This window comes from Sciurus vulgaris (assembly GCF_902686455.1).
Source record: "Sciurus vulgaris genome assembly, chromosome: 8".
Taxonomy (NCBI): Eukaryota; Metazoa; Chordata; class Mammalia; order Rodentia; family Sciuridae; genus Sciurus; species Sciurus vulgaris.
In genome coordinates, this window is record NC_136468.1 from 41994906 (window position 1) to 42007485 (window position 12580).

The following is a 12580-nucleotide window of genomic DNA, read 5'->3' on the forward strand; positions in this document are numbered from 1 at the left end:
ACACACCCTATCTTCTTGTTACCATGCTGCAAGAAACATTAACAAAAATATTTATAGCAAATCATTATTAATGGAAAAACATGAAAACAGGACAAAGTAAAAAACTCAGTAATAGTCTATTCTTTCAATGCAAAACTACACATTAGTGAAATAAACTACAACTGTATGAGTGGATATGTATAAATTAAATCAACATGTTGGAAAAAATATCAAGTTATAGAAGAAAGAAGTTTGACTCGTCATCTAAAATTAAAAACCTGCAAGACTAAACTGTATATTATTATGAGTAAATAGGTTTGAAATGTAATTATAAAGAAAAAGATTACAGAATGAGAATATGAAGAGAGGTGATCTCTGGACTAGATAGACGGGGATGAGATTGCCAAAGGATTTTACAGGGGACTTTCAAGGTGTTGATAATGTTCTCTTTTAAGCTGAGTGGTAGATATAATTCCTTATTATTATAATTTCAACTGAACACATTAACTACAAACTCTCAGGCAAATATGGTATATTTCATGATACAGAAGAACAAATTCTTAAAAATAACCAATAGTGATATTCTTTCTTTGACCCCCGAGTATATATTTACACTTTGGTTTTTTTCTCCCTCTTAACTTTCAACCTCAGAATGTTATGTTATGATAAATAAGTAATAAATTACCGTATTTCTTATTGGAATTTTCTTGGGTTCTGGTGGCACATCCTGTGGAACAAATTTCACTGGTTCCTTAATCTGCCTCCTTGATCGTTTGGTCCCATCTGGTAAAGTTTCCATGGCCATGTCTGCTTCCATGTCACTGCTCCCTGCCTGGTCACATTCTGAGCACTGCCTACATAAAATTAAATAAATAAATAAATAGAATAATATGTTTATCATCTTCTAGTTTTAGCTATATATTCTGTAAACACAAAATCCAGATATATGTGAAGAATATATATCCATAAGGTAGTGTGATAAGGCTAAACATATAGAGATACATGTATTCTCAGAATGACTAGCATTACTCAAATATATAACTAATTACATGTATACTTGTAAGTCTCATAAGAAAACACACAACAATGCTATATATGTCTAAATGAACCAACATAAGAGATTCAACACTAGTTAAAAATGGTAATTTCCCTTGGGAAATCATAACTTTTCCTTAAGTGATATATACTATGACATTTGAAAATCACAATTCTTCCTGGACCCTGATTCTACTTCTTGCCTCAGTTATAGCTTTCAATTATAGTAAATGACAAGCTGTGTTAAAGAAAACAACAGAAACAGACTCTAAGAAAAGTTGAAGAAAAATAAATGGTAATTTTCACTGGTGGTCTATGCTACTTATAAAAGAAGAAACATAAATTCACCTATAAAAGGAATTTGGTAAAGCACCATTTATGAAGCATTTGCAATGTATGTAGCATTAGGAGCTAACTGAGATAGTGGACTGAGACAGACATTCACACAGTGTGTGAATACCACAGAAATGAAAAGTTGTACCCCATTTGTGTCTAATGAATCAAAATGTAGTCTGTAAAAATAAAAAAAAGAAAATAAAAAAGAAGATAATTGAGATTGAAACTAATGAATTAAAATGTAGTCTGTAAAAATAAAGAAAATAAAAAAGAAGATAATTGAGATTGAAACTTAGATCTATCCTAGACTTTCCAGTAGAACTTTCCATGATGGTAGAATTATCCATCTGCACACTCCAGAATAGTAGCCACTAGGAAACTGAATTTTAAATTTACAATTTAATTCTAAAAGCCACATGTGTCTAGTGATCAACATTTGAACACAGAAACCTAGTCAATGACTGCTGAAAATCTTTATGTTGTCAATTATAAAATCCCACTTCAAAAACTTAAAACAAAAACAAAAATTTGAAACCAATTACTAAAAGTAAATTTTTATTCATGTATTTTCTTTAAACTTAAAAGAATGATCAAAACTAATTTATGAAATTGTGAATTGTAACAGTACTCTCTTCATAAATAGGATTATAATACATAAAATCATATATTTACATGTGTTTATAGCAGTATCCTTAATGTAACTTATAATTCATCCAATATTTTTAAAGATTTCTCAATTTATGCTCCATCAAAATTTATATCTCCCCCTCATTAATACTGTAAAGTCAGTATTAATCTAATAGGTGGGGGAATTTTTCTTGTTTTTTTTTGAACCAGTGATTGAACCCAGGTGGGCTTAACCACTGAACTATATATCCTCATACCTATTTTACTGTTTATTTTTTTTCTTTTTAGACAAAGTCTCAAAATAAATAAATTGCTTAGGGGGCCTCGCTTGGGTTTCTGAGGCTGGCCTTGATCTTGTGATCCTCCTGCCTCAGTCATCAGAGTTGCTGGATCCCAGGTGTGCAACACCATGCTCAACTTAAACTAATACTTAGTTTTAAAAGTGATAGCTTTAAATTCTGAACTCTGGCAACATAGAAAAATTCAAAGTTCATTTGTTTTTTTAACACAAAAACATTAATTGCTAAAATACAAATCAATACTAAGGTATTAATTATTTTTATTAATAAAAATATTTATTTTTTAAGCGTAGTAGGCTAGCAAAAATTTTAACACAAAAAAACTAATGAGAAAATGAAGATATATCTTACTACGTTACTGAGGAAATTCTTAATATCTATTGCTAGAGCAACCAAGCTCTTTACTACTGAGACTCGCAAATTACCACCAAAATAAAAAGATAACTAAAATACACTAATTGTTCCTGTATTTGTCCAAATGAAAACTTCACAGAATTGTAGATCATACTAATAAATAATAATAAATACCACAGCCATTTAAACTGATAAGATTAAAAGAGATACCAAATTATATTACAAATAAGGACCCAATGCTTGCTTTTATAGTCTTAAAATATATAATCTTAATGCTGAGAGTTCATTTCAATTAGTTGAATGAAATTTAGTCAAAGTTGCTCAAACAGTTCCAATTCATTTTTAAAATACATGAATCCCTGAGGTATAAAAACAAACATCTTTTTGTCTAAATGATCTTTTTTTAAGTAAAATATTTTCTCTCTCTCTCTTTCTCTTTTTTCTTTTTCATTTTCTTTTTGTGGCTATTATCAGGACATTATTTAATTATGTTCATATCAAACATTCCTACTAAAAATTATAATTCACTTTAGATGTCAAGGAAATTTGCCCTGGAGCACCCAGATAATAAAAATGTGCTCTGAACCCACAAAATACTGATCAATTCGGAAAATCAAGAGTTTTGTAACTGCTGATGCTTAATGTATCTATTCCTATTTCAAGACAAGTGCCAATGATATCATATGTATATGATACATATATATGTATATATATGTATGCTTTAAGATACAAAAGTATCTCTGCTATGACATCAGATACCAAGAAATAACAATCTACAAAAAAGTTACAGCTATTACTGTGGGATACAATCAGATGATATTTTGAGGAAAAGTCTTCACTTGGGTTTCTTTCAATAATCCACTATACTGCTATTATCCTTGAATTCAGCTAAATTCACTTTAGGCCTCTATATTTTTTCTTAATACATTCTATTAAAGTCAAAATTTTAAATATTCAGGCAAAATATTAAAGATAACCTAGGTTAAAAAAAAAAGTCAATCAACTAAAATGGATTTTTAAAGTATAAACAATAAAAAAATCATGTGAGGGATTTATCCAAAAGAATAACCTTCACCTTTATGCTAAAATACCAAAAGATTTCAATATGCTACACTTTCATCTCCAGTACCACAGAGCAACTTGTGTTCAGAATGTTAATTACTTAATTAAATGTAATTTTACTATACAATAGTTTAAGGTAAGAAAGTATACTAATTTAACTTAGAGAATTTTATTTTTCTAAGTCAAATGACATTAAAAAAGATTTTATGAATCTTTCAATGGAAAATTTTCAGCAATGCTCCATTTTCCAAATACTAGAGATAATTCAAACTTTACCTCCTTCTTTTCCTCAAATTACCTCTTTCAGTCCTCAATAAGAACTGAGGATTCCATACCATATTTTTTTCTTACATCTGCTCCCCTCTTTTTAGAGGAGACAGCTGCCTACATAAAACTCTTAAGACTTTGACCAAATATCTCCTTGGTCAAATCACACCCTAGTCCCTCCTACTGAGGAATGATAGGAGTGTTTCTCTGAAGAGCAAGAAGAAAAATTTAACTCAACGTGTAAATTTTGTCTTTTGTGTAGTTATTAAATCTGAAAAAAAAAAAAAAACTTTAAATTAATTGAAGGTGTGTGTGTGTCTATGTGTGTTATTTTATATGCAATAAGTACCCCATCACAACGCTGCAATTCCTATCAAGAGTTAATGATAGTAGAGAGTGAAGAAAAAATATTATAAATGGACAATTTCAAGAAAAACAAGGTTAAAACAAATTGCAAACTCTTCATAGAAGGGTCTGCATTTTTTTAATCTTAAAAGAATAAACAAAGACATGTCCAGAGAATAAAAGGATATCACTTTTTAAACAATATCCTTCAAATAATTAGAAAATGTAAGGTAAATTCTGATCAGATGGGTGATAGAAATACCACCTTAGTACTCTCAATTTAAAAGAATCACTAACTATTTGAGCTACTCAAATAAATCCCTTACTATTTATTTATATTTTACCAGGCTTGTCTTAGAATTTATGGCAGACCCAGGTATCTCACTCCTAGGCCCATACCCAAAGGACTTAAAATCAACATACTACAGTGACACAGCTACAACAGTGTTTACAGCTGCTCAATTCACAATAGCTACATTATGGAACCAACTTAGATGTCCTTCAATTGCTGAATGGATAAACAAACTGTGATATATATATACACACACAATGAAATATTACTCAGCCATAAAAAAGAATAACATTATGGCATTTGCAGGTAACTGGATGGGGTTGGAGAATATCATGCTAAGTGAAACAAGCCAATCCCAATAAACCAAAGACTGAATGATGTCTCTGATAAGTGGATGATGATACATAATGGGAGGAAGCAAGAATGGAGGAAGGATGGACTGTGTAGAAGAAAATAAGGGGTGGGGAGGGGGCAGTAGGGAAGGTAAGATAATAGAATGAGATAAACATCATTATCCTATGAACATGTACAATTACATAGTGTGACTCTAATTTGTGTACAACCAGAGAAATGAAAGTTGTACCCATTCATGTACAAAATGAATCTAAATAAAAACAAAATTAAATTAAAAAACAAAAATAAAAATAAAAAAGAATTTATGGCAGTGTGCAGATTACATATATACATATTTTTAAATAACAAAAGGCAAAATAACATAAACTAAAAGTAATATAAATACATTTTTAATACAAGGGAGAAATGCAAATAAAATAGAACTTATATCATTGTCACCAGGTCCCTAATATTATTATTCATCTGTTTTGCCCATCCCCAGCCCAACTTGAGAAATCCCTGGGTTTTTCCCTCTTCTTCCCCTGAACAGCTGAGTATTACTTGAGAAAAATAAAACAATCACAACATTTACTTATTCACTGATCATCCGTGCTATATAGCTGCAGCAAATCAGTTTTTGATATTTTTCCTCATTAGCTGTCACAAGTCATTTGCTGTCTTCCTAGGACCCATCATCCTCCTAGGTCATTTCCCCCTGAACAGTTACAACAGACCTCTTTCACTGAAATGTCTGAGCCTATCTAACATTAAAACACTCCTCTTCCCTATCCTTCACTAGTAATTCTTCTCTATCTACCTCTTCTTTCCTATCACATGTCTCAAATCAGTCTAGCAAAGTCCATTGACTACCATGGGAGGAATAAACAGAAAGCACTCAAATCTACAGCTAGAATCTCCAAGAAATTAGAACTGGTACTGACAGAAAAAGACCAGAGACAAGTCCTTAAAAGAAACAGTCAATCAAGCAGAATATGGGATCTGAGAGATAAGATAGCACACGTTGTAGTAATTCTAGCTTAAGTTAGCATAATGGGGATTTAGCCGTAAGGGTGTTACCACAGGCATGAAGAACATAAGGCAAGCAAACATAGAAACTGGTAACATTCACAAACGTATACCAATGGGATTTTCAGAAGTTTAAGCCAAACACTAGGGCACAGTTACCAAATAAGAGAACAGTAACAGGAATCTTTCTCTAATAAAAGAATTAACAAGAACTAAATAGGGACTAAAGCAACAGTCAGTCAGTAATATGCCAGTAAATGTCCAACAAAGGACTCTCTGGGGGAAAAGCTTTAATATAAAGTATCTGCTAATTTCCATGATATGAATATGAATACTCCCAACCATGGCAATTTCAAACTACCAACATTGGCATCAAAGAATATGGAGAGGGGAAATATGAGTGGTTGCAATCATTGTACAGTTTTCCTACAATAACACAGATACTAACCTCCAGAGGACAGCTACAGCTTCCTAATAAAATGAACACAAGCGGCCTGAAGATATGAAACACACTTAAATGTGTTAGAGGAAAACACAAAACCTTTTGAACAGATAACAATTTAAGGATCTGGGGCTGGGTCTTTACTAAAACTAGAAACACATTTTGTATAAAAAGAACATTCATGTTCATTACAAAGTTTGTCTTTCCTTATATTCTCCTTTATATAAATCAATCTTTTAAAATTTGAACATTAGTCTCTCTCTTGGACTTAAGGAAAGGATGAAACTCTTTATATATCATAAGTTTTTATCAAACATCAGTAGTGATTCAGTAGTTGAAAGATAAATGAAAAAAAATTCAAAAACATCCGTGAAATGTATCTATATCTCCAAAGAATGGCTGGGTGAACTTAATTTAACTAGCACAAATGATAACATTAGTATTGGTGGTACTAATTCAGAAATAAGATAATTCCAAGCAAAAGCATGTATACGGAGGCAAATTTTTGATAAATTCATTCAATTTCAAAATAAAAATAAATCATTTGAGAAACTTCTAACAATAAACCAAAAGTAAATTATAAACTCACCAGACAGAATTCATCCCTTAAATAGGAATCCACTACTGATAACAAAATAGCCAAAATCATCTGAAAATTCATTTCTCAAACACTGTTACAACAATTTTACTCATGTAATACCATAATAACTATTTATGAAAGTACTGATTTAAAAATATGTGAAATTCTTTATATTATTCATCAGATAAAGTATTTCCTCTCTTGTAGAGCTGAAACAAAAAGTTAACTAGCTTTAACATCTAGCTCTCCTCCACTTAACTCACCAGTAACTGTTTTTAGTCTTCCTTGGCATCCTTGTAAGAGGAGGATCTAGACATCCAAGATGGTAATGGAGTTTGCAAGTATCACATAATAAAAGAAGATGTTGATCATGGTTCTTCTTACAAATTCCACAACTTTAAATAAAGTCAGTAAATAAGAATTAGTCTAATTGTCATATTGAAACTATTTATAACATTTTTTAAACTTTAAATTTTCATCTTAATTAACAATATTTTTTCTGTTATGAGAAGCTTTTTTTTTAATATCACAGATCTTTTTACAATGACAGTTAACCGTTAGTTCTAAATACTTTCAAGAATGTTAAAAAATAGCTTGGATCTAGTATAAACTTAAATGAGTCAAGTCTTTCAAAATGGTACATAAGCTCATTATTCAACATCATCTTAATTTTAACTATTACTTAAAGACTACTTAATATTAGTTTAATTTTTCTATAAAAACAAATTTTGAAACAAAAGAATTTGATAATTTTTAAAAACTTCTCTAAAACAAGAGAAATTACTTCACAAACAAAACTCTTATTTATTTTCAGCCATTAACTGTAAACCTTTCAAAGAGCCTTCATTATACAAATAAGCTACATATGTAAGTAAGTCTCTTTTCAAATCAGATTTTGAATTTTAAAAAATACCAACTAATATGCTCTGCAAATATGAAGAGTTTCACAAGTGTTGTTACTGATATTTTAGACTTCATTGTTTTGTTTGTTTGTTTTTCAGGAATCTAATTTTTCTTGTAGAAAAGGAATTTACTTCTGAGAACACAAGCAGAATGACCTGAAAATTCAGTGTATATTTTAGAATTTATACTGGGAATGTATAGAGTAAAGGAAAAAGTTAAGAACCTAGAAGAATCATCCATTCATAGAGAAAGCAAAAAAAAAAAAAAAAAAAATTAATAAGAATCATGATATTTGGATTCTTTTTTAATACACCAAGGGAAAAAAGTCAAAAGAAAAACCAAAACAACCAGTATCTCATCTCAGAATAAAAAATAATAATAATAGAAAATATACTCTAAAACAAAGTCATAAGTATGGTGACATGCCTGATGGTTTCAAATGAATCAGCTATGTTTGGGCTAAGTTTTATGTTGTACATTAAGACATTAGTGGGCTCTTTCCATATTTCAGGGAAACTATTTGCTACTACCTGTGGAGAAAGTCTCCAAAAATTAATGGAAAATATATATGGAGACTGATACTGTTGCTACTATTGCTATTTCCAAGAAAGAAGTTCTGAGAAGCCCATTTATGTATTTATATAGACGTGTGTACACAACATACACATAAACAGGTAATCTATGTGTATGTATATGAGCACCTGTATGTACACACACACATATAAACAACAGCATTTTCTAAACTGCTCTCACTTAATGTAATCAATATGTTACACCAAAAAAAGTTAGCTCATACCCAATTTAGAAACAGAAGTCTTCACTATGTAAAATTACTATAATGGTGAACACTTTAAAAATACTGAGCACAGAAAGTAAAGAACAAAAACACTTCTGGAAACAAAATTATTGCAACCGAGCATAGAGTGAAAAAAGTACAGCCAGCCTCAAAATTAAAATTTACCTTCATTATCCACTCCCTACAAAGACAGTAGATTCAGACTACATGATATCTATCACTATTTAAAAACACAAAACTTCACAATTCATTCAAGTAAAATAAAATATAAATGTCCATTTATTTAGTGCATTGCTTTAATCATTTAAGACAATAATCACATTTTCTAAGCATCTTTCCAATTCCCAAAATAGAACTCATTTACATAGAGCTTATGTAGATATATCCCCAATTACTTAAAAGATACAAAAAGTCATTTCTTACTAAGAAAAACAAAAATCACTGAACCAAGAAATCATCTTTGATCAAATGAACTTCATATGCATTTAAATTTAAATTCTTGTAGGGAGATAATTCACTCAAATATTTGAAGTAATTTTTTTTACAAATATTAGTTAAAAAAATACAAAACATTATCCTATCATAATTTCATTACTTGCCTATAAAGTACTGTAGGAAGAGTAGATGTCTTTTGTGTGCCTCCTTCTTTTTTACTTGGTTTTCTCTCCTTGGGTGCTCTCAAAATTGCCGGTATATTCAACTTCTATTGATTTGAACAAATGCAGTATAAATTGTTTTAAAGATGAAATATAAAGCAACATTTTCCTCTATAAGCCACTAGAGCCAACTAAACGTCCCAGGATTGTGAGGGGAAACCTGCTTTACCAGCTATTACATTGGCAAAAAGAAATAAAATGGGTTTTTATCTAACAATTACTGCCATTAGAAACCTATAATTACATACTTTGATACATTTTCAGTGGTATATGAAAACATTATGAAAATTAAGCCACTTTATTTTGAAAAAGTGAAATATGAGGATAAGTGTACTAAAGGTTTAAAAAAATAACAATACACTTGACAAAAAAGAATATTGAGGCTGATTATTTTCCTCAACATCCCAGCAACACTGGTGCACCACAGATTAATTTTAAAAAGTATCTTATTGGACCAAACTCTTCAACAAAGGCGGATGAGATTCTCTTTGGGTTTCTACTAATCTGTAGAATGCTGGCTTCTCAGACAGCAACCATCTATCAAAGTCATTTCTTAGTGGCCCGGTGGGTCCACATCTGTTCAGCCAACTGGAAAAAAAAGTGTCATGCAAACAGTACAAATGAATTCTGTTTTCTGTTGTGTACTGTATATTTGCATGAGGAAATTTGCAAACTCTGTGAAAACTCATTTACTAAATGAAAATGTCTTTTATAACATAATATTTTATGTTTAATAAGAGGTTCTTTTGAGACAAACTTGCAAATCTAGTCAAAAGACAATGCTAACTTGGCAAATAAACTAAAGCCTTGAACTCAACATTACCTTCTCTAATATCAAATATAAAAACACACTATAATCTTCAAAAATCGATCAACGACCTATCAGCAGGAACAAAGATTAGTTCTTCCAGAGCCAATTCCTCATTCTTATCTTTAAAAATAAATTATTCTTGATAATACAAGTCACGTATACTCTGTTCACAAAAAGAGTACTTTCAAAGCTAGCATGAAACAATAAAAACCCAAATAAATTAGTTCATTAAATAATACATCTACGCAAATTGTGTGATCAATTTGACTCTTTGTAAACCTCTAAAAATAGTGAAAATATATACTTTTTTGAAAAGTCTCCACAAATAAAACTTTATTTATTTATTTATTTTGATAGTACTGGGGTTTGAATAGTACTCCCACATGCTAAGCAAGCACTCACTCTACCACTGAGCTTCATCCCCAGTCCTAAAACTACATCTGTATTGAAAGTAGTGGGTCTCCATCATCCTCAAAAAATGTATATATTGCTGGGCATGGTGGTACATGCCTATAATTCCAGTGGTTTGGAAGGCTGAGGCAGAAGGACTACAAGTTCAAAGTCAGCCTCAGCAATTTAGTGAGGCCCTAAGCAACACAGTGAGACCCAGTCTCAAAACACAAAAATAAAAAAAGAAAAAGAAAAAGGGCTGGGGATGTGGCTCAGTGGTTAAGCACCCCTGGGTTCAGTCCCTGGCACCAAAAAAAAAAAAAAAAAAGGGAAAAAATTCTTAATTTATTAATTATATACATGGTAGTAAAAATGGCATTTCAAAAATTTCACTTAGTATTATTTTTCTTTTCAAAACCAAGACCTTTAACAAGCTAAAAGTATTTGAGGATAAAGAACTTTTTTCCCACAACTACAATAACAGCTACTGTTGGAAGGGAAAAACTACACTTAAACATTAAAGTTTCAAAAACTATCCTTTATACAACTCAAAAGCAAATTAACATGAAAATGAAACTGCAGTTTCCTTTTTACATTTACATTTTACACCCAAATAAAGAACTGAATATAGCACAAAAACAGAAAAGAAAAAATATGGCAAAGAATCCAAAACTGATACAACTAAAGGAAAAAAGAATGTGGTAGAACTCATGCTACAAATCTTAGTTCATCATAAATGACAGGTCAATCAGTTTGAGCAAATGCAAAAATTTTGCAAACAAGATAGCATTGAAACAATAAAATTAAGCTACAGGTTTCAGTAGGCAGCTTCCAATGCTCTAGATGTATTTCAGGCAGAAATCATTATCCAAGAGGATGAGGCTCTGATCAAAGAAAATTCTTCAGTTAGTTCAGTGACAGTCATGTCAGAAACCTGGTCTTTGAAAATCATAGTGCACAAGAATTGAAGAAAGCAATTGGAAAGAAACTAACCTGCCCTGTGATTCTGCCTAGTAAGGCCCAAATTCCTTGCCCTTCACTTCGAAGTTTTCCATTCAAGTTTTGTAGTTCTTCTAAAGATTCACATAGCTACAAAGTGAGTAAGTCAAATTAGTAAAACTCTTCATGTGGAAACTTAAATAATTTATCAATAAATATGCAATATCTACATTGATGTTCCATATACTTTTAATATATTAAAGTCACAAAACCTCTGAGAGACAAGGCTATCCAATTAATTACAAGCATCAACAGAATGTAAGCATTTTGTCTTATGACACACATTTATATATTTCATTGTAGTATGCTATATAATTTCATAATACTCTGCTAATTAATTCTTGTAAGAATTATTTCCATAATTTTCACCATGAGAGAGCTAAGAATCACAAGGTTTTGTGAATTGGCCAACATCATAGAACTACCAAGAATCCCCAGGTCTTCTGAGTCTAATCAAATCTTTTCACTAAAGTGTGGCTGACTACTGAAACTTACTTCCTATCATTTTTTTTTAAATTACTTATCATTTTTTTTAATCTCTAACAATAAGTTAATACTAGTTTTATTTACTTATGTTACTAAGTACTTGACACTAGTCACACCTTGCTTTTTTTGATATTTTTTTACTTCCCGCCTCATTAGAATGGAAAAGTACACTGAAAATTTAAATTGGGAAGTATTTTCATATCAAAATACTATAATAAACTCAAGTTAAAAACGATAATTTAAAAATAAGTTTCAAAATTTTCTACAAACTTAGTAAAGCTCTCAGTGGTACTGTGTGAATGTTAGGAATGAGGAATGAAATCAGATGCATGAGTTTCAAACTTCAACTCTAGCATTTGACTACTATGTGAGCCTGGGAAAATTACCTAAACTTTTCAGGACTCAGTTTCCTCCCTGAAATTGTGAGCAATAATCATTATCTACACTATAAAATTAAGGTGAGGAGCAAATGAGTTTGGAGGTATAGAAAGATCAGAATTACGCCTGGCACACAGAAAGTACTAAGAGAGAGGGATGATAATAGAAGTACTAAGGAGAGAAG

General features: G+C 30.8%; 1 protein-coding gene across 4 annotated transcripts in view; it reads right to left on the reverse strand.

Annotated features, from left to right (window-relative positions):
* Window positions 1-12580, reverse strand: part of PHF14 (PHD finger protein 14) — a 198157-nt gene that overhangs the window by 125101 nt on the left and 60476 nt on the right. For all 4 annotated transcript variants that reach the window (XM_079152054.1, XM_079152051.1, XM_079152052.1 and 1 more), the window contains 4 exons: window positions 11527-11622; window positions 9276-9379; window positions 7241-7372; window positions 665-833 (listed from right to left, as the gene is read on the reverse strand). In XM_079152054.1, the coding sequence (XP_079008180.1) occupies window positions 665-833; window positions 7241-7372; window positions 9276-9379; window positions 11527-11622 (501 nt within the window). The remainder of the gene's footprint in view (window positions 1-664; window positions 834-7240; window positions 7373-9275; window positions 9380-11526; window positions 11623-12580) is intronic.